Source organism: Sitophilus oryzae, unplaced genomic scaffold, assembly GCF_002938485.1.
Source record: "Sitophilus oryzae breed Bouriz unplaced genomic scaffold, Soryzae_2.0 scaffold_1396_pilon_pilon, whole genome shotgun sequence".
Lineage (NCBI taxonomy): Eukaryota > Metazoa > Arthropoda > Insecta > Coleoptera > Curculionidae > Sitophilus > Sitophilus oryzae.
In genome coordinates, this window is record NW_022146055.1 from 10,649,553 (window position 1) to 10,672,245 (window position 22,693).

The 22,693-nt window shown below is 31.7% G+C and overlaps 1 protein-coding gene across 3 annotated transcripts in view; it reads right to left on the minus strand.

Annotated features, from left to right (window-relative positions):
* Positions 1-22,693, minus strand: part of LOC115876032 (calcium/calmodulin-dependent protein kinase kinase 1) — a 247,372-nt gene that overhangs the window by 84,355 nt on the left and 140,324 nt on the right. For 2 of the 3 annotated variants that reach the window (XM_030891706.1, XM_030891704.1), the window contains exon 1: positions 7,399-7,608. The exons of the other annotated variant lie outside the window; for it this stretch is intronic. In XM_030891706.1, the coding sequence (XP_030747566.1) occupies positions 7,399-7,400 (2 nt within the window). In that variant the 5' untranslated portion in view covers positions 7,401-7,608. Of the gene's footprint in view, positions 1-7,398; positions 7,609-22,693 lie in introns of those variants that run through there. 3 annotated transcript variants of the gene reach the window in all.

A 22,693-nucleotide genomic window follows, 5' to 3' on the forward strand; every position in this document is an offset into this window, starting at 1 on the left:
AAATGAAAGGCATTTGTGTTGTGGTGACAATAACAATAAAAAACTTATCAAATATTGCAATTACTACCTTATTGTTAATTTGTAATCGAAATTTGCACATTGTTCTTTCATTGTTTGATTTGTTGTGTTTCATTGTTTGATTAGTGTTTCAATTTAATGCATACACCACGGAAAAAGCTGCCAAAGTAATCGCTTTAATTGAAAATGGACTTAAACAGAGAGCTGTAGCTCGGTAACTGCATATGACACGCGGAGCGGTTCGAAGAGTGTGTGAACGATATGAGGATACTCGATCCTTTCGTAGGCGACCTGGAACTGGTGGAAAGAGATATACAACGGATCGTGATGACCGCTTTATTGTGTAACAATATTAAGAAATCGGCATCTTAATGCTATTCAGGTGCAACAACAGCTCCGTGAAACACGAGGAATTAGATATTGTACATAAGATTGTACTTTACTTTAGTTTATAATCATCTGCTGATGATGCTAACATGGTTAGCGAAACGCGCATCCATTGTAAAAGTAAAAGTGTTTTGGTGTATTGTGGCGATTTAGTGTTTTATTTTGCTGTGTAACACCAAAGGTTCCAACCCTCAACTGTAATACATCTTAGTAATAAAAAACGATAATTTGTTTCATGCATTAATTTAATAATTTTAATCCAAAAAAACCGAAATACAAATTAATATCTCTAAACTCTTTTCAAAGAATATAAAATTGTCTTTCAAACAGTATATATTTTTTCTTAATCTGACAAATATGTGGGTTTAATTTTTCATCAACCTTATTTCCTAATTTTTCTAATAACAGACTATCTTAATTTCTTAATTCTAATACTATTGCATTTTAATTTCAATCTTCGCGGGCAGAGCGCAACGTACTTGAGATGTCCGGTCGAATGTCTTAAGCCGGAGTCTCATGCATCCGAAATCCGATGACACGACGATCCGACGGTGCTCCTATTGGTCGAAATATTTTGACAACAATTTTTATCCGATAATTTTAACTAATCATCCGACGTCGTATAAAGTTAAATTTTGTTTAACTTTTGTACGATATCGTGTGTTTTTTAACCTCACTTTTTAAAAACAAACAAAGAAAAATTATTTTATATTTTAGAAACTTTGGCGTAGAATTTTGAACATCCCGTATGATTTAAGATTACGATATTTATAGCAAAGTTAAGTATAGACCATCTAAAGAAAATACCTAATATAGTTTTGATTTCAGGACAGTTCTTGTATTTGTAGTATTTTTTTAATAAGGTTTGAAAAATATAAAATTTTTATTTATTTATTAATATCTCTGAAACTATCGAAACATATTTATACATATCTTAGGATTATGTAAAGTGATCTGAAAAGAAGCCAAAAATATAATAATATACAGGGTGTTCCGTTCAAAAAAAATCATCCCGATCCACTCAGACTTCAGCCACCCTATAGAAGTTAAAATATTTTTCTGAAATACATCCTGGTACATACTTTAGTGCTTTACGTTTGCACTTAAACAAAATTCTCAAGTTTTTTTATTCTAGGAGCTACAGATGCCCGACGCACTATTGCTGGACCCTGTATATTTATAATTCAAATAATTTTTTATATTGTTTTATTAAATCGAGATTTAACATTTCTAAGTAATTACTGGTATTACTGGATTTATATATAAATTATCCATGTGTGATTCAACGAACTAACTAAAATTCAGAAATACTTTGTATAATTGTATATCTTTTTTTAGAATTAAATAAACGTTAAACCAAAAGACACGTACCGGCAATAAAATTTTTTCTTATATTGCGAACTCGTGCTGTGTTTTTACCGATTTTCCTAATTTTCTGAACTATTTATGATAGGAGTTTCCCACGCAAGTATGTTGTTTTAACAGCGTTATACATTAAAAAACGATTGAAGATCGTGTTACTACTTTGACGTTTATAGGAGACTTAATAATGGTATAATAAAATGTATATATATAATATATGTATATTATATGGGTAGTTTTAAAAACATAGCAAAGACATTAAAAATACATTTTATATTTTTATATTGTAGGTATTGTAACAATCGCGTCTACTCTTTCGAGGTCCTTCCTCCCCTGTATAATAATAATAATAATAAATAACGCTTTATTGTGCAAAAAGCCAAAATAGTTTCATCGACAAAGCATTTACAAAACAAACAAAAGCACAGAAAATATACAAATAATAAAAAATATACAATACAAATCATACAATTCAAAAAAAAATTAAGTCATTAAAATTACAAATAGCCCATACATGTACAATTGCAGAACACAAAAAAGGCGTATCAATAAAATTTTACAATAGGAAAATTGTAAATAGATATAATTTTAAGAGTTATAAAATATTAAATACTCGACCTTTGATCAGTGTGTGATATGATCAAAATTTTAAAATTCAAAATTTATCATGATTAAACATTAACAAAAAAGTTGTGTACCACATATAGGGCTCTCTCCAGTAAATATGATTTCAGAGCTATGCGAAATGCGGGAAAGAATGAAAGCGACTTGATATTCAAAGGGAGATGATTGTACATTTTTTTGGCATTGTATAGTATTGAGCCTTTAACTAGTTCTGAGCTTGGGGTTGGCAGATAAAGATCGTGCTCCGCATTCCTAAGTGGATAGTTGTGAGATGGCCTTTCAGGAATAGCAGATATGTGCTTGCGGATTAAGCAAGTGGATTCAAAAATGAATAAAGAAGTAAGAATCAGTATTTTGAAATTTTTAAAGAAATTCTGGCAGTGAGTTCTACTGTTTAGTCCCAATAAATATCGAACTGCTCTCTTTTGAAGTTTGAAAATACGATCAAATTTTGTTGGGCAGCAGCAAGTACCCCAGAATGGATGTGACTCAAAAAGAACATAATAGGCTATTCTAGAAGTTGATAAGTTAAGTTCCTTAGAAACAGATCTTAGCATAAAACAGGCAGCGCTTAGTTTCTTTGATAAAGCTTCGATGTGCAAGTCCCATTTTAACGAGTTGTCTACAACAAGTCCTAAGAATTTCACAGAGTCAATAGCGGTGTTATTAAGTACAAAAGGTTGTATAATACTTTTATATGACAAAACTTTAGTTTTTGATAGGTTGAGGCATAGAAGATTAGAATCGCACCAATATTTAATGGTGCTCCAAGTGAAACTAGTATCGTCTGCAAAGAGGCAGATTTTACCGCTAATGTCTAGGTTTGTAATGTCGTTGATAAACACCAGAAATAAAATAGGGTCAGTACTGAACCCTGAGGGACACCACATTCCTATAGGCTTACAAGAAGACATAGATGTAACAATCCTCACATATCAGCCATTATACAGGGTGTAAACGTCGAAAACGTTCCGCATGGCATAACGGCCAGGGTAATTTTTTTTCAGAAAATTCAAAAACACGTCAATTTTGTTTGTGAGGGGGACAATTTTTGCCCCAAAAATGATTGCAAAATCTTCAACCCTCTAAGCGGGGGTGTCATCCCCCATTTTTTTTCAAATGGGAAGCGGGGTCAAGTGGTACCACATTGAAAAGGGCTTTCTATTCTCTATACTTTCCCGCTTCGTTTTTGAAAATCGGTCGAGCCATTGAGAAAATATGAAGGATTGAAATTTGAAAAGTTTATTTAAACATTTATCAGAGTAAATGATAAGGATAAATTCCTACGAACAATTTGCTTTTAATATTATTGTTTTTGCTTTAATTTCTAGATGTTTACGCATTTTTTCACTTGCCACAAGGATGAACGATCGGGTTAGGTAGAGTGTACTTTCTTTTTGAAAGGTGTAGTTAATCGGCACAACTGTCGGTACTGGGCTGAGGACAACCCCAGGGTTTTTCACGAGGTGCACACACAAAACCCTAAGAAATTGAACGTGTGGGCTGGTATTTTTAGGAATTATATTGTGAGTCCTTTTTTTCTTCCTGGAAATCTAACAGGTGATATGTACTTGGATTTACTGGAAAATACCATCGACCCAGCGCTAACGGACATCATAGAGAACAATCCTGGATACGTTGAAGCGGAACTAATATTTCAACAAGACGGTGCATCTCCACATTACTCTCAAAATGTACGTAATTATTTAAACAATAACTTTCCCGTTCGGTGGATAGGATGAAGAGGTGCAATTGAGTGGCCTCCCCGGTCACCCGACTTGACTCCTTTAAACTTTTTTCTATGGGGACACATAAAAAGTAAAGTGTATAGCACTCCACCCGCCTCATTAGAAGACTTGCGAAGACGAATTATTGATGTTTGTTGCGAAGTGACCCCGCAAGTTCTTCAGAATGTTCTAGACCGGGTTGATAATAATTTGTATTACTGTATGGAGGTTGACGGGCAAACATTTTCAGCATTTTCTTCATTAATAAGATAAGTTTTTTTTAATTAATTCAATTTATGCGTTTTTTGCAAAAAAAGTACGTTTCAAATTTGAGTCTTTCATATTATCAAAATGACTCGACCGATTTTTAAAACCAAAGCGGGGAAATATAGAGAATAGAAAGCCCTTTTCATTGCGACGCCACTTGACCCCCCTTCCATTTGAAAAAAGTTGGGGAATGACACCGCCGCTTAGAAGGTTGAAGATTTTGCAATCATTTTTGGGGCAAAAGTTGTCCCCCTCACAAACAAAATTGACGTGTTTTTGGATTTTTCGAAAAAAAAATACCCTGGCTGTTATGCCTTGCAGAACGTTTTCGATGGGCCACCCTGTATATACCAAACAAAATACTTTAATTTTAACTGGTTTGTTAGTGATTTAGTCATATTTAATTAAATACAGACACCCCATTTGTTCAAATATCGACATCAATGATGTTCAATTTGAACGTCGTGTATAAAGTTGCTCGTTAAGGGGCCTTTTAACATGACCGATTTTTTCATGAAACAGCGTCAAAGAAAATACGTTTTGTCGTTTTTGTTGGAAACTACATGTTTGTAAATTTGGTCACAGTAATTAGTTTTAGTTACTGTTTATTTACGTATAATGTCCAAAATGCATTGTTATTACAGTAATAGCCAGTTTAAGTAGACAACAATTCATTATATTTTTGAAATTTTTTTAATTAGGTACATTTAAAGGAATAATTTGATCAATGAAGAATAAATAGTGCAATCAAAATTCAGTCAGGAATAATATGCGAAATAAATATCAAAAATAAGAAAAATATACATATATTAGAATTTATATCAAATAATGACAGGTAAAAGTGATTTTTTTAATATTATTTAATGTTATACGAAACTATAAAATTATAATTTTCTGACACTAAATTATAATATAAGAAACTTAATTATAATTATTAATAACTCTTAATATTTTTATGTATAATTCATTTGAAATTCAATAATTTATTTCTCAAATTTCAAATTTATTCAAAAATTAAATTAGATATTTAAATTAGAGCTTTTAAAATATACTTTTATTAGAATATAAGTATTTTTTGATATATTTGCTTTATACTTTTATCGTAAATTAACGGTAAAATATATAGCTAATGTTATTTGATTCATAGTAAAACTATTTTGTGTATTTTGCAAATTTTAAAAGTTTATGAAATATTTTTCTGTTAAAACCACTTCCTGGTGTAGATAGAAGAAACGCAGAGACGTATCAAGTTTAATATGCTATTCTTAGAATAAAACAATAAATATTCATTAAGTTAATCATTAATATTTATTACAGTTTAGTACATATTTACAGTTTTCAGAATAATGTTATCGATCTAGTTTTACAACAAAACAAATATTTTTATACCAAATATGTCTTTACATAATACTTTCGAAATGTAATTATTTTTATTCCTTGTTTGTCTTTCATTTTCTGTTATAAAAATATGAATAGAAAATTAGTTTAATTAAAAACAAGTTAGATAATGTCTATTTTTGTGGTGGGTTTATTTCTTTAAAAGAATTCTGTTTTTTTTTGTCACTATCTACAAAATAAAAAAGATATTTTTTTGTAAACACCACTTTAAATTTTTTCTCTTTGTTTTTTGCTTTCTGAAGCAAATCGAAGAGTATCTATAAAACACCCTGGAGCAATAATTTTGTGAGTAAATTTTCCTAAAACATTATTTTTGGGTAAGAATCATGTTTTCTGAATATTTTGTTTTTTGAATCATGCCAACACATGCCTTGGTTAATTTTTAAGAGCAAAATGAACTTGCCACAAACATGTGGCAATGTTTTCAATTATCGTTGCTTTTTGATGTTATTCTTCATAGTGGGGAGGTGGCTTTGGTGATTATTGTTGTGGTTGAATATGATTCTTAGTGTCGAAGATTGTGCAAAAGTCATCGATCTTGTTGAAGATGATCGAATATTCGCTGATCTCTTGAAGAAGAATGGAAAAACATAACACTATATATATACACTATGCAGCCTCATTAATAATATGAACCGACGTCTATAGACAGTTATAGCAGCCGGGGTAGGCAATAAAAAGTATTAGAGTATTTTTTTACTTATGTATAAAGTTTTTTTGTGCCCGGTGGCGTAGAGGTACAGGCTCTCGTCTACCAATCTGAAGGTAGTGGGTTCGATTCCCACACCCGGCATTTCATCAGCCGACTATTTTTATTAAAATAAAAATAGTTTGGGTACCTAGGTCGACTCAGCCTTAAATGAGTACTTGGGATTCACAATCCTGAGGTAATAATAGGCGGTTGAAGCGTAGAGTGCTAGCCACATTACCTTCCTTGTATACCGAACGGCTCTAGTATGGCAAGCTGTACCTTGCTACTCCCAAGGCGTTAAACGCTATATACGGGAGCTATTATTATTATTATAAAGTTTTTTGTTTCTTTGTACACTTGGTTATTACAGTAATTTTTTGTATAATCCTTAGTTCTGTTAGTGTTACTAATATTTATTACAATCAAGCCTGTATCGTTACTTTATTATAGAGTTTTAATCAGTATCGATGACTTTATGACAATAATCATGAAAGCTACATCGTGTTATTAAAAAACAACATCATAAAGTAATGACAGTTGAAAACATTGCGAATTGTTGGTGGCAAGTTCTTTTCGCTTTTAAAAATTAACCAAGCTATGTGTTGACATGAGTCGAAAAATAACATGCTCAAGAGACATGGTTCCAATCCAAAAAGTAATGTTTAGGAAAAGTTAATAAGGAGATTATTGCAGAGGGTGTTTTAAAGTTAGGTTAAAAAATAACCCTTCAATTAACCCTGTATAATAAGCCAAATACTATAAAGTTTCCAGAAAACTGAGTTTATAAATTAAAATTGATAGATTTTTATAGAGTTTGCTAAAAAAATCATGAAAATAGGGCTAAAAGTAAAACAAATATAACATTTTAAACTTGGCGAAAAAAAAATCTGAGTGTATATTTAATTGACCACTGTAAAAACTCACATATAATATCGGCCTCCATTAAAAAAAGTCACAAATAACAAAAAAACCGGACACTTCCGCTAGAACTACAATAATTAGAATTAGAATACGCACGTCTTGATCTAGCGAGAACTGAAAATACACTAAAAGTTGTTAAAAACAAAACGCTTTCGTACGCGACCGGCACTGTCAAGCTTCAATAAACAACTAACTACTCTAGTGAATAATGAATGTTTAAATGTTACAGCTTTGATAATTAAGCTTATATATGTTTTTACGAAGAATCTTATCATTCCTCTTCGTGTGTCTTATTAATTTGTTTAGTCCAATAACTTTAGATGACAATGAGGAAAATTAGAGAGTTGAAATTTTTGATATAACATTTTTGTCAAAAAATTGTTATGGTGTCCGCCATCTTGAATTTTTCTATTTGTCTTAACTTTTTTTTAACTTGTACGCTTGAATATAAATAATTTCCAGATATATGGAGATCTTTTCAAAACTCCAACTTTTTACGAATTGTAGCTTAATTCTTCAGGAATTCATCGACTGATTACAATTTTTAAACTATTCAAATATTTTTTCACATAAAAAACGATATTTGGTATGTAATTATATGTCATCAATCAGGATTGATTGACGTATTCATTTGTTTTCGGTCACTTCCTGTTTCACCGAAAATGACTGCAACTTTTGATTTTTAAATGGTATGCCCGGTATTTTTTTACATTATATAATGAAGATGACATTCTGATTAGAATGACATATCACATACCACATGTCAACTATTCACATTTACTATTAAAAAATAACTGTTCATAAGATAGACCTTTGTGACAGACGGACGGACAGCGAAGTCTTAGTAATAGGGTTCCTGTTTTTACCTTTTGGGTACGGAACCCTAAAAATAGCATTTTATACTTCAATCTAGACAAGTATGGTTGTGTTAAAACCTCTAATTTTTAATCCAGGAGCTTTTAAAACATATATTTTATAGTCTAATGTTTTTCGTGTATTTTCTTGGCAAAATGGAAATATGCCTAAATCGTATTTTTAATCATTACTCAATTTTTTCAAATGAGGAATGAGGGTGGCTCATTAGCATATTTGAAAAAAGCTTTTTTACGAATAATTTGGTACCAATTATTTTGTATTTCGAATCAACTTGTCATTACACTTAAGACTTAATAGCACTCTAGATATAATAATACTAAAAAAATAGTATTTTAAAGTCCAAATGTTATTTTTTTTAATTGAATACGACCAGTTGATGACATATGTGATATGTCATTCTATTTAAAATGTTTTCTATCAAATAAAGTAAAAAACCGAGGGTGACAGGTGAAATAGGAAATGAACGAAAATGAATGAAAATTAATTAAAATTCGTCAGTCAATCCTCATTAATGCCATATACCAAGATACCAAATGTCGTTTTTTTTTATCTAAAAGAATAAAAAACTTATAGGGGTGAACCATTTTTGAAAAACACCCGGTATAGAAATTTTCAGTGATGTTTGAGACACACAATATTGTGTAGTGAGCAACTGTCGACTTAAAACACGTGACATGAAAATGTATCTTTTTCGGAAGATTTTAATTTTAATCTTTGTATTTGCTGTGATATCTAAAAAGATAATATAGTTTTTTAAAGGAACGGTGAAAAAAAGCAAATTTAATATTATTTCAGCTGAATAAGGTAGTATCAGACGTAGCTACTTTTGTTGCGCAACACATTATAAAACTGGGCAACTTGATCTGCTGCAAGTGTGAATACCTAGGCAACCTGCAACGTTGCGATCGCAGCTTGGTTGCGTAGGCTACTTTTTTGTTGCGCGCATTTTAAGAAATAGCCGTGTGTGAACAGTTGTTGAGGAAGGTTGCAAATGCAGCAAAAGATTACTAATCAGTTGAAACTTTTACTGCGGACATCGGTGCAGTATTCTGTTGGTATGCCCGAAATGTATACACTTTTTTTTCAGTTAACTCCAGGATTTATTATGTAGGTATTTAGTAAAGAATTAACCGACAAATTGCGATGTCGTCGAAGTCAAAACAAGCGATTTGGAACAGAGAACAAGTAAAATCTTTAATAGAAGCGGTAGAAGCAAGGTAGTGTTTATGGAACGTAAAAAGTCTATTCTATCACAGCCAAACGATAAGACGAGCCGCTATTTCGGAAATTTCTTCTGAATTACATACGCCCGACACATATGCTTTTGTTTCGCCGCCAAAGTCACATATAAATATGCCGCCGCTAACACTGTCTCGTCGTCCATTTAAAAAAAACGCAACCGTCTCCCAAAAGGTACACACACGATACCTTGAGCTGTGGGTGGTGTACTGTTGAATGTTGCCCCTACAAGGCTGCGGCTATCAAAATATGTTGCAAAAGTAGCGCTTTGATGTGAACATATGAAAAACATGTAGTGTCGACCTGCAACTTTTTTATGCAGCTGCTGCATAAAAACTGCGCGTTTTGGGATACTTTCTGCTGGTGTATGAACACTGTATGCAACTTTTGCAGCGGCTGCAAAAAAATTGCGCAACAAAAGTAGCTGTGTCTGATACTACCTTTACTTAGTTAGTAGTTGATAATAGTGTTTTAAGTTCATTGGATACATACACGATTATACCATTCGTCCCTCATATCGGCGAAAACTTTTTGCTATTACATGATTATTCTCGCCCATACGTGGCTTTTTGTGTCTAGGTACAAACTTTTGAATGACGTCGAACTAAGAGGAACGAATTGGTCTGTATGTTCTTCAGCTCTTAATCGAACATGGCTGTAGCATGTTAACTAGACGATTAAGGTCCAGAATTCTCGTAGTTCAAAATTCCCAGAAGCGGCAACTGCTAGTTGAGATTTTGGAGAACCGGCCTCACGGGTCAAGCATAATGTTATCGGAAACATATCGAGACGGGTAACTGCTGTCAGCTGTAATAAAAATACGTAGAGGACATACACGTTATTAAAACAATTCGAATATCGACGTTGGTAAAATCCTTGTTTAAGTGTAAAATTAAGATGAATATCCACGTTTTCATTAAAACCCTGTATTGGGTGAAATTTTTTTAACTGAAATCACTTATAAAAAAACATCAAAACATCCAATATATACCGGGTGCGTCTCAAAAGTCGCTCAACCCTATAACTTTTTTATTATTTTAGATAAAAAAACGAGATTTGGTATATTAGTATATGACATAAATTAGGATGATTGGCGTATTCAATGGTTTTAGGCCAATTCCTATTTCACCGGAAATGCGTACAACTTTTGATTTTTAAACGGCATCCTCAGTATTTTTTTTTAATTTATTCCATAGAAATTGACACTCTGAATAGAATGACATGTCATATGTCAACTTTTGACATTTTGTCTTAAAACAAAATTGTATTTTAAATTTCAATCTAGAGTGCCAGGACTGTGTTAAAAACACCAATTTTTAATCAAGGAGGCCTGGAAAAATAGATTTGATCGTCTAATGTTTTTAGTGTCTTGTACTGGCCGGTTAAAAGATGCCTAAATCGTATTTTTAATCATATCTCAATTTTTTCAAATGGAATGAGGGTGGCTCGTTAGCATATTTGAAAAAAGCATTTTTTTTATGAATAATTTTGTACCACACACTTGGTATTTCGAGATAAATTGTCGCTATGAATCACTTGTTGCAATTCTAAATAAACCATATTCGAAAATGTCAAAAGTTGACATATGATATGTCATTCTATTCAAAGTGTCATTTTCTATCGAATAAAGTAAAAAAAATCCGAGAGTGCCACTTAAAAATGATCGAAAACAATTGAATACGTCAATCAATCCTAATTTATGTCATATACTAATATACCAAATCTCGTTTTTTTATCTAAAATAATAAAAAAGTTATAGGGTAATGTCACATACAAACATGGCAAATCTCGTTTTTTGGTGAACCACTTTTGAGACGCACCCGGTATATAGAGGTCTCCCCAAACGCAAAATCATAAAAAATTCACTGCAGAAATGCATCATTCTCTTTACTCCGACTTTAGAATAACTGAAATTAGCAACACTGCGTGTAAGCGAAGGTGTTGCTACGTATCTGTCAACAAACCAAACCAACGCAATCAAAACACGCTGTAAGCTAAAACGCGGCTGTTTAAGAATAATTAATTCCAACTGCCGAGTGCTTTTCAAATCTTACTATATTTTACAATATTTTATCAATAAATGAAAATGGTACACTTCCGCGAGAAGTTCTTTGCATGTCTATGTTTAGAAAAATTTCTAGAAAAACAGAAACGTGTTTTCATCTAACTGGTTTCAGCTATTTTAAAGTTGAAAAACTGAAAATTAGGCATTTCTGTAAAAAAAATCGAAATAATAGATAAAAAAATATTTCTTGCTGATTACAGCTAAAAGCTAAAGTAGTCATGATTTCATAAATTCTAAAGTCTAAAGACTTTTTAAATTGTGACATACTATTTAAAAAAGGCTTCCAAATATTAAATAAGCAAATATTTCCAACAAAACTGATGTCAGCTAAATGAAAGTTGAGCCCTTGTATTTTTTCTAATATAATTGGGATATCAGAGTGAATACAAAAATGGAAAAATCAGGCTTCATTCTTATGTTACAAAATGTCATCATTGGTTAGTTGTTCAGTTCACAGAATGTATTAAAAAACATTGAAAATTATTTTTAAGTTCTTAAAAATTAAGTCCTATAGAATTTACCCATTTAGATCTGTTACTTACCTACTTATTTGTTGAGAAATGATTGAAAAGTGAAAAAATAATTTTATTTATAACCACATATGTAATATTGACATTACAGACTATTAAAAAATTTGAAAGTGTCAAATTATCTACATTTCTTCCCTCTTCCATTTCCCTCACCCATTTCCCTCATCCCCATTTCCCTCACCCATTTCCCTCACTCGGTTTTTCTTATTTCTCGCCTCATTTAATTAAGCAAAATATTTTTGTAATATCTTTATTAAATACTTATATAACATCAACAAAAATAAACAAGAAAATTAACAATAATAACACAAGTATACACGGTTTTGGACCTGAGCAACTAAAAGCAATTTCTAAAATAATTTTTGGAGCTGAATCCAAATCAGCAGTCCATTTTTTAAGTTTGGTTCCAGTTTTCGAAATATTCAATAAACTCATTATTTTACTATTTTTGACCGTTAACGGTCATTTATTGAATTAAACAATATAAATCAGAAATGAACAGAGGTTGAGCTGAGTTTTTTATACTGCTTGGGATCTGTTTCACGGATTAGGGTCCAAAAGTAATCGCTCATCATGCCTTCGTCCCAAAATCCTTGGTATCGCCTTTCGATTTTCGCTATATCTTGGTGTAGCCGCTCTCCTTGCTCGTCGCTCGTGTCGCCCAAGTTTTGTGGAAAAAAATCAAGATGTGAATGCAGAAAATGTGTTTTGAGAGACATTCGAGCTCCAATCTTGTGGTAATTTTGCAACAAATTGTCGATTACTTGCTTGTAATCCGGTGATTTATGATTACCGAGAAAGTTGTGAACAACATTTTGAAACGATGCCCATGCTGCTGCCTCATCAAGCGTTAAACATTTTGTAAACGTTGCGTCAGCCATTAGTTTTCGAATATCAGGTCTGACAAATATTCCTTTTTTGATTTTTGTGTCTTCCCTCCTCAGTATGTAATATACTATAATTAATTTCCTAATTACTGATACTTTTGGTTAAATGATGCAACAAATATTTATCTTTTTCAAAAGCAGCAAAGAATTAAATTTTCAACAATTTATTTTTTACATTAAGCTTCTTTGTAAAAAAAGCAAATTGAGTGCGTAAAACGAAAATTTATAAATACCAAAATGATGGACACATTCTATAATAAATTTTTTGTAAGACTAATTTAGTCTTCTCCTTTACTTCATTCCAATTCTTTAATTTTGTTGTTGAAAAAGCCTAATGCGATTGGGCTATATGTTTTGCTGGGATGGCCGGCTGTGAAAATAGATTAGGAAGGGGTCAGGACTTCGATTTAATCGATAGTGACAGGCAAACAAATATTATTATTTATATTAGTTTATAGTGGGCGTGACGTCATTGAACTAGTAGATATACGTATAAGAACGGAGAAGTAAAAATAGTTACGGTATCTTAATCTTGTTTTTCGAAATTTGCATAATTTTTATTAGTGGGTTGTTATAGTTTTGTATATAAAGTTAAGAAATTCTCAAATTCTATGCTGAGTCATTTACTTTTCTTTAAAAACAGTTTAATCAAACAGTTTTATAAAAAACAGATTTTAAACAGTATACGGACAAACAATTCCTTGTATGATAAATTACTTTTCAGAGTGCAAAAATACGAAGTATTTATTACAGTTGAGGATTGGAACCTTTGGTGTTACACAGCAAAATAAAACACTAAATCACCACAATACACCAAAACACTTTTACTTTTACACTGGACGCGCGTTTCGCTAACCATGTTAGCATCATCAGCAGATTATTATAAACTGACAGTTTATAATGTTGTAGTTGAGTGTTGTTTTTTTATTATCTATCTAATCTATTTTAATATTTTGTGGTCATGCTCTTACGAATATATTTTTTCTTAAAATATGCTTAATAAACGCCTACCACAAAATTTAGACACTCTGTATAGTATATAAGATAAGAAGTTATCTAATTATATAATAACATAAATATAGAAATGCTCCAAATAGATAAATACATTATTTTTAGTTATTTTAGAAACAGTCAAACTAATCACTAGTTCTTAATTATAATTTATACATCATTTTCAAAATTTTAAGTTGATTTTTAAGTCGCGGTCATTCGTAAAATTATTTTTGATTTTACGTACTCGAGAATTGAAAGAATCTTTGAAAGCGCGAGAGTCAAATTTTCAAACAGGTTGAGTTTTTTAAATAAAATACTTTATAATATATTTTTGAGTTGAATATACAATTTTTTCTATTTTAAATATTATAAAATCTCTTGTCATTTTCTTTATCGTTTTTACACATATTGTGCTTGACTTAGTGTAAAAACTACTTAACAATTTTTCTAATGATAGCGATACAAATGGCATTCTCTTCAAAACTATGGCTTCTTTCTTCAAAACTTGAGCCCTCTGTATAACAGGTTGCTTTAGCTTGAATGGCTACAACTTTTCTCCAGCCTTCCTGGTATAGTTATATTTAGAGGGTTTCCATAAAGGCTTTTGAAAATTCCGGACAAATGAACTCTGCAATCCGAAATCCAAAAGAAATTATAAATTTATTTATGAACTTTTATATAACGCAAATAATAGTCTCGGAATCAACAAAATATAAACCAAAAAAACATTCACTTTCCAGGAGTGCATCAAAACCCAAAAATTTGAGGACCAAAGTATAGAAATTGGTACTTTCGAACATGTGTCGGTTAAGTAGAGCTTAGCATCATAGAAACTAAAATATTCAACAAGGTAACTGAAAAATTAATTCAACTGTAACTGGTAGAACATTTTACAAAGTTAAATTGTTTTTGCGGTCAGGTTTCCCGGACGCTTTTCCAAATCTGGGCCGGACCGCCCCGGACACTTTAAAAATCCGGATATGTCCGGGCAAATCCGTATGGAAACCCTAGTTATATTAAATTTGTTGTTAAAGCTATACCTTGCATCTAGCGGTGGCACCCATATTATCGGCTTTATGACGAAAAGGTGTATCTCGATTTTTGCTACTTTTCAGGAGAGCAATTTAAAGAAAATGACTTACTTTATTCGGCCAGTAAATGTAAAATCTTTAATTTTTTAATAGTTTTTTATATTAACACTTAAAAGGAGACATTGCGGTAACGTCCTAAAGATAAAATGAGCGTAAATTCTAATAAACAATTTATTTTTAGTTCTTTAATAGAGATAGGCCTTTTTGTTTTAATATAATAAATTTCCCACCGAAGAGTATACATACACCTATGTAAAATAAATTTAAAAATGATGGTAAAGTGTTAATAAGGAAAAAAATACTCACTTTAGATACATACAAAAAAAATCTAGATATCACCAAAAAATCAGAAACAATTTCTTAAACACTTTTATTTGGGTTGGATTTAATCAAGTGAAAACAAAGACAATGTTCATTCTAGAAGCAAAGTCAATAAGAAATTAAAATACTCTTATTAATATTGTTTTTTATATAAAAATACATTTTTTAACTAATATATTTTTAGTAATTATTAAGTTAATTGAGTTGAATGACAGGTTTATCACCAGTGCAAAAGAGTTCTTGCCCGAAAACAATTGATCTAAAAGGAAATAAACCAAAAAGATAGTTACCCGAAAAGAAAAATCATCGAATTACAATTGACAGAAATAACAATTACCCAAAATGTCGATTTTTGGTATAGTATAAACTCACGGTCCATTTAATAAAAAATCAAACTAAATAAAAACAAAACATGTTTCTTCATCCGTGCATTTTTGATACAAATAACTGTGAAGTAACAGTTTCTGTTTTCCCTGTTTACTGATAACAAATTCGACTTCCATTCTACGTGTTTATGCCGGATGATGATAGTCACAATAAATAAAATTTTGCTGAAATTGACAAGGATGAAAAATGAAAATGACAATGGCTTGAGATAAAAATTATTGTATTTATCGGGGAACTTTCTGGTTCGCTAAAATGTTCTTAATGAAATGATTTCGGGAAATTTTCCATTAGGGCAATCTTCGTTTCAGTGATATGCTTTCGGTCAATTTTCCTTCAGCCATTTATTCTAGGGCAATTTTTTGGATCTCACTTTTTCTGATCACGGTTTTTGTCAAAAAAATAGACTCAAAATCACACTGTAAAAGAGAGCTGGTGCCATGATAGAAGTTTATATTGATATGCTTATTTAGTTAATATTGAGATGCGCAAATTCGCTATGTTAAAAATGGCCCAATGGACATGTCATGACGTTGATATCTCATAATCGCCAAAAATCGAGATAAGCCTTTTCGTCATAAAGCCGATATATACAGGGTGAGTCATAAATAAGTGCAAATATTTTCAGGGGTAATATGTTTCGACCCCAGAAACACATCTATATAGGTTTTTTCGTAAACATTTTTTTTGAAAATTTGGAATTTTTTGAAAAAAATTTTGTATCTTTTTTTTATTTTTAGTTAAAAAATATGGCAACATAGATGGTAGATTAAATTTACAAGAAAGAAAACCGAGAAAAGATGCAGTTGTCAAAATTTAAGCGAAAAATTATATTTTATTAATTTTCAAAGTAAAATATTTCGGTTATTTTGGACTTATTTGAAAACCGGCTAGAGAAAAATGTTTCTTTTAACGAGATCTGCCAGCCCTAAAAATATTTCCACTAATTTAAGACCTGTATAGACATCCAATGTTAAAATTAACTATAAATAAAAAGTAAAAAACAAAGACAAATTTTTGAAAAAAAATATAAAAAACTGAAGATGTTAATTATATATGTGACTTTATGAGATAAAAATGATAACTAATAGTAATAATATTTCATTCGTTTATTAAAAAAGAAACTTCGAGACCGATAAAAAATTAAATATGATAATTACTGATACACGTGTAGCGTTAATAAAAGTAAATATTAAAATTGTTTCAGACTGGGCAATGTTAATGTTTGCTCATTAGTACTTCATTTTTGTCATATTTGAAGTTTGATCTGAGTGGCTATTTATTTCGCGGTTATCAAAATATTTGACTGTATTTCACAAAAACAAATAATTGTTTCGTAACTAAAATAATATTATTTAAAATAGTACGGTATATATTAATAAGTTTGCAATATTCAATTGCAATTACCGTAATATAAATTAATTGCAAGTAACTCTTTATTAGTAAACGCTGAATAGAGTCAAAGTAATATTAATATAAACGTAGGCCTTTCTTTTTACAAATATAAATTAAATATTTTGATTTTTATAGATATTTAATAGTATAAATAGAAATATATAATTCTAACTAAATAATCTATTGGTCATATAGTTAGGCAATAATAGAAGCTCTAGCGAAACAAGGTATGCCTAATGGTACGTATACATTGGTGCGCTGCGCCGAGAATGAGCGGCGCGCGCGCACCGATTCGCCTCTACTGGTACGTGTTTTCAACTTGCGCGCGCTCTGCGCGCAAACAGCTAGCGGCGAACCATCTCCAGTCGGTATTTCGACGCTCCGTTTTCTATGTTCGTTGTTCAATTGGGACGGCCGGTAAAGACACCGCGCGCATTTATCAGTGACTATGTGTATTTTCTTTGAATAAATTCCCTTTTTTCTGTTTTTCTTTGAATATTGTTTATTAATGGAGTGTTTAAAGAGTCGCACTACTCATCACTAAAATTGCGTAGTTCTTCTCGGACGATAGAGACATGATTAACGACGAAACGAATGTTCGCGGGATTTCTATGGATCGCGGGATGTTCGTTAAAACAATAAAAGTAACGCGCGGCCAACGCTCTGCGCGCGCCACGCGTTCGCGGTGCAGCGCACCAATGTATACGTACCATAATACAGAAACTGTCGCCCATATATAGAAAGAAGCCAAAGCAAGAGTAATAATATATAAAACAACCCCAGAGTTCTCAACTGGCAAAGAAGTGGAGGGACACGCGACAGGGAGACGCGATATCCCCAAAGCTGTTTACAGCAACACTAGAAGAAATCTTCCGTCAACTGGACTGTACCAACAAAGGATTAAAAAGAGATGGAGAATATCTGGACCATCTAAGATTCGCTGCTGACATAGTCCTAATTGCCAATAGTCCTGAAGAACTACAAGCAAAAATTAACAAACTAAATACAGTCAGCAATAAAGTTGGTCTCAAAATGAATTTAGCAAAGAGTAAAGTAATGCACAACAAACTAGTAGACAGAAAAGACATTTTAGTAAATAACACAACACTGGAAATAGTAGAAGAATATACTAATACACAGTTACTAATAACTAATACATAGCTCGGGATATTTACTATCAGAAATCAACCAAAGAATTAAGTTAGCATGGAGTACTTTTGAAAGAAACTCAATCATATTCAAATCTAGAATGCCACTTTATCGAAAGAAGAAAACATTCCACCAATGTGTACTACCAGTCATGACCTATGCATGCGAAACCTGGACACTTAAAACGTACATTATAAGGAAGCTGCAGGTCGTACAATGCTCGATGGAACGAAATATGCTGAGAATAATCAAGGAAGATCGTAAAAGAATAGAGTGGATACGATAAAAGGACTCAGGTAATAGATGTCATCCACAATGAAATCCCTCAAGTGGCAATGGGCAGAACACCTGGCAAGAAGGACGGACAACAAATGGACTACAAAAATTACAGCACGAGGTATTAAGAGACCTAGCAGAAAACCAAATCTGAGATGGTACCATGAGATTAGGAAATTAGCAGGGATAACTTGGGCCCGCATATCTAACAATAGACAGTGGGTACAACTACAAATAGATTATCTAAATATGTGAGGGAGGCTGCACTATAACTGGAAATGGTTGAAAAAGCTGAAAATGATGATGATGGTGACATGGCTCCTTGCCATATAAGCGATTCAAATTCATGATATAGTCTGTCCAACGAGAAGATCCTTGACAGTGATAGATGTGTCTGTCATTTTAATTTCAAAGTAGTTTATTTTATTTTACAACTAGCATGTACCCTCGACTTCGTTCGCGTCGAATTAATCATTTGTAATGGTGATATGATAAAGCAAAGCAAGAATTTCCATTAACATACAAACTGGAGCAGAATCGTGGTTAATCAATTGCCCAACTTTTTGGAACACCCTGTATGATTTTTTAAAAAATTTCATAATATGTAAAAAACAAAATAAATAAAAAATTATACGTGTCCAAGCATTTTCCCGAAAGACTAACCGTTTTTTAAATAACAAATATTGTAATATTTGAGGGGCCTTTTCAGCCTCTTGGAATTTGAGATTCGATTTATCAATATAACTTATGTACAAATACAAATTTGTAACATTCCACAGGAATAAATAAAACAACATAGGTAAATAAAACAAACTATTTTATTAATAATAACACCTACCAAATTTTATACGTTAAAGATTGGTTAATTAACTTTAATCTTAATTTTTTTAAACCAGTACCTTTTGACATTATTTTTCTGCAGTACTAAAATCCATTATTTACCTATCGTGTGATGTCGATATTTTACAGCTACTCTAGTTTTTAGTATGTGTTTAGTTTGATCCTTCTACTATATACGAGATGCACTTATCTACGACGAGATGGTATACAAACTTTATCGATGGCAACTTCATTGGTGTATAAGACTTTCTGCCTGGGCAGCGAGTATTAACCATAAACTGTGCTCTGGGTCTACAGTTAATTTTCACTCGATTTTTCTTCCACTTGACTTCAAAAGACACAAAACACACGTAATAATACGAATCAAAATGCATCATCTTCCAAAACGCAGGGTATTTAACAAAAGTTGACACAAAATTATAACCTATAATTTGGCAAGACTTTGACAAGCGTCAAAAATGACAAAAATCTAAAGGCGAGTTCATACGCATCGGCGTCCGTTTGTCGTTCCTATCGTTCCGTCAAACCAATAAAATTGAAATACGATCTGTCATTTTTGAAATAAACCAATAAAACTGGTTAAAAACAACAAGACACGACGCATGACGGATTTATATTTAAACCCATCCATATATAACTTAAAAATTATTAGAAACTTTTTTTAGTAAAATAAATAGATTGGTATGGGACGTCATCTGCTTTTCTTCTGTCATCGTCTGTCGAAATCTTACCTGAGAAAAAAAAACAGAGTTTACTAGTTAAAGTTACTACTTGGTTGTCTTGGAAGCGAAAAAAAATGAATTTATTTTCAGCGAATAGTTCAATAAAATAAATCTCATCATTGATACCATAACATTTATTATCACACTTGCAATTTAATGAGATTAAAATATCCATTACAATTTTTTTATTGAAAATAATTTAACACTAAATATAACTAGATAATGTTCAATTTTTTAATTCCATCATATTTTATATGAAATCATCACAGGGATAGGGTTATTATTATGTTTTAAATAATACTATTTTTAGAATTAAATGATAATAATATATCAAACTTTCGTACAAAAAATAAACAAAGTTCAGACATTTCGTCTGGACAACAGATTATTAATTACATTAGGTATTTATAAATAAGCGGATTTTTTAATGTCCAATACAGTAAAATCACAACATATTTATCCTGCCGTCTAATGAAAATAAGCCGACACGAGACAAAGACTAGAAAACACGAAATTACACCTTTTTACTATTCAAACTTGATTTACTTCGTGAATAAAAAAATGATTTGAATATAAAAATATTTTTGTAGGTTAAAATTAAAATTTAGAAAATAAAATTTCATTACCTTGAAAAACAATATACGAAAATTATTTACTGATACCTAATAATTAATATTTTAAAATTGTTTTCAGTGACCAACACAACAAATATAAATTAAAAACAGGCAGAATTCTAACAATTTGACAATAAATATTCAATTCAAATTGCAGCAATGCTAGTTGAAAACGTTGTACTTGATTAGCTGGAATATGGAGATACAGGAATTAAATTTGCTTAATAACTGGACACGGACATTTTTCATTTGGTTTCAATTTATTGATATGCTGGCGTAATCGAACCATATTGCGCTAAACTTTTGTTGGAAAGTTTTCCAAACGAGAATTACTTTCAAAAGAGTGAACATGAAAGAATAAAAAAAATGGATATCTGTTGTGACTATTCCTTCTAAAAATTGGAGCGCTGGTTGGCGTAAATGAAGCGCGAAATTTACCAGATTATATATAGAAAAGCACCAATGGAAGAGCAATGATAGGGATCGCTATGGCGAAAGGAAAATATTAACTTTAAATTAATTTTTAGTGAAATTTTGATTAACTTTCCTTTGAATTGGCGCTTCCTAAAATCTGTGTAAAGTAGGGCTTAAAATACGGATTTTACTAAATCACATTAAAGCTTTGCAGGTTTTATAGTATCATTATCATTTTCAGCTTATTCAACCATTTCCAATTATGGTGTAGCCTCCCTCACATATTTAGATACTTCGTCTTTGTAGTTGGGCCCATTGTTGTCTATTGTTGGCTATGCGGGCACAAGTTATCTCTGCTAGTTTCCTAATATCATGGTCCTATCTTAGGTTTGGTCTTCTTCTAGGTCTCTTTTTTCGTTGTGGGTACCCATTTTTTTTCATCGGGCCCATCATTTTTGTCTATTGTTGGCTATGCGGGCACAACTTATCTCTGCTAGTTTCCTAATATCATGGTCCTATCTTAGGTTTGGTCTTCTTCTAGGTCTCTTTTTTCGTTGTGGGTACTCATTTTTTTCATTGGGCCCATCATTGTTGTCTATTGTTGGCTATGCGGGCACAACTTATCTCTGCTAGTTTCCTAATATCATGGTCCTATCTTAGGTTAGGTGTCTTTTTTCGTTGTGGGTACCATGCTGTAATTTTTGTGGTCCATCTGTTTATGTCCAGGTGTCCTCCTCATTGCTACTTGAGGGATTTGATTCTGTGGATGGCATCTAATATATACCTGGATCTTTTGTCGCATCCACTCTATTCTTTTAGGATCTTTCTTGGTTATTTCCAGCATAATTTCGTTCCATTGAGCGTTGTGCGACCTGCAGTTTTCTTATAATGTCTATCAGAGGTGTCCACTATACGTTTTTAGTGTCCAGGTTTCGCATGCATAGGTTAATGGCTGGTAGTACACATTGGTCGAATGTTTACTTCTTTAGATAAAGTGGTATTCTAGATTTGAATATGATCGACTTTCTTTCATAAGTACTCCATGCCAACTTAATTCTCCGATTTAATTTTTGGTAGTAGAGATCCCGAGCTGTGTATTAGTTGTCCCAAATATATATTTTTTTCTACTATTTCCAGTGTTGTGTTATTTTATCTTTTCTGTTTACTAGTTCGTTGTACCATGTGTACTTCCATGACTGGTAGTACATATTGGTCGAATGTTTTCTTCTTTAGATAAAGAGGTATTCTAGATTTTAATATGATTGAGTTTCTTCCAAAACTACTAATACGCTAACTACTACGCTAACTTAATTCTTCTGTTGATTTCTGGTAGTAGATATCCCGAGCTGTGTATTAGTTGACCTAAATATACAGGGTGGTCCGAACTGTATTCCGGAATCTTCGGAAACATGTTCTTTAGATAAAAATAAGTAAAAAAGTTCGTATAAATATATGTCTTAAAATGCTTACTTTCAGAGATAGGTGCAGAAGTTTCATTTTTA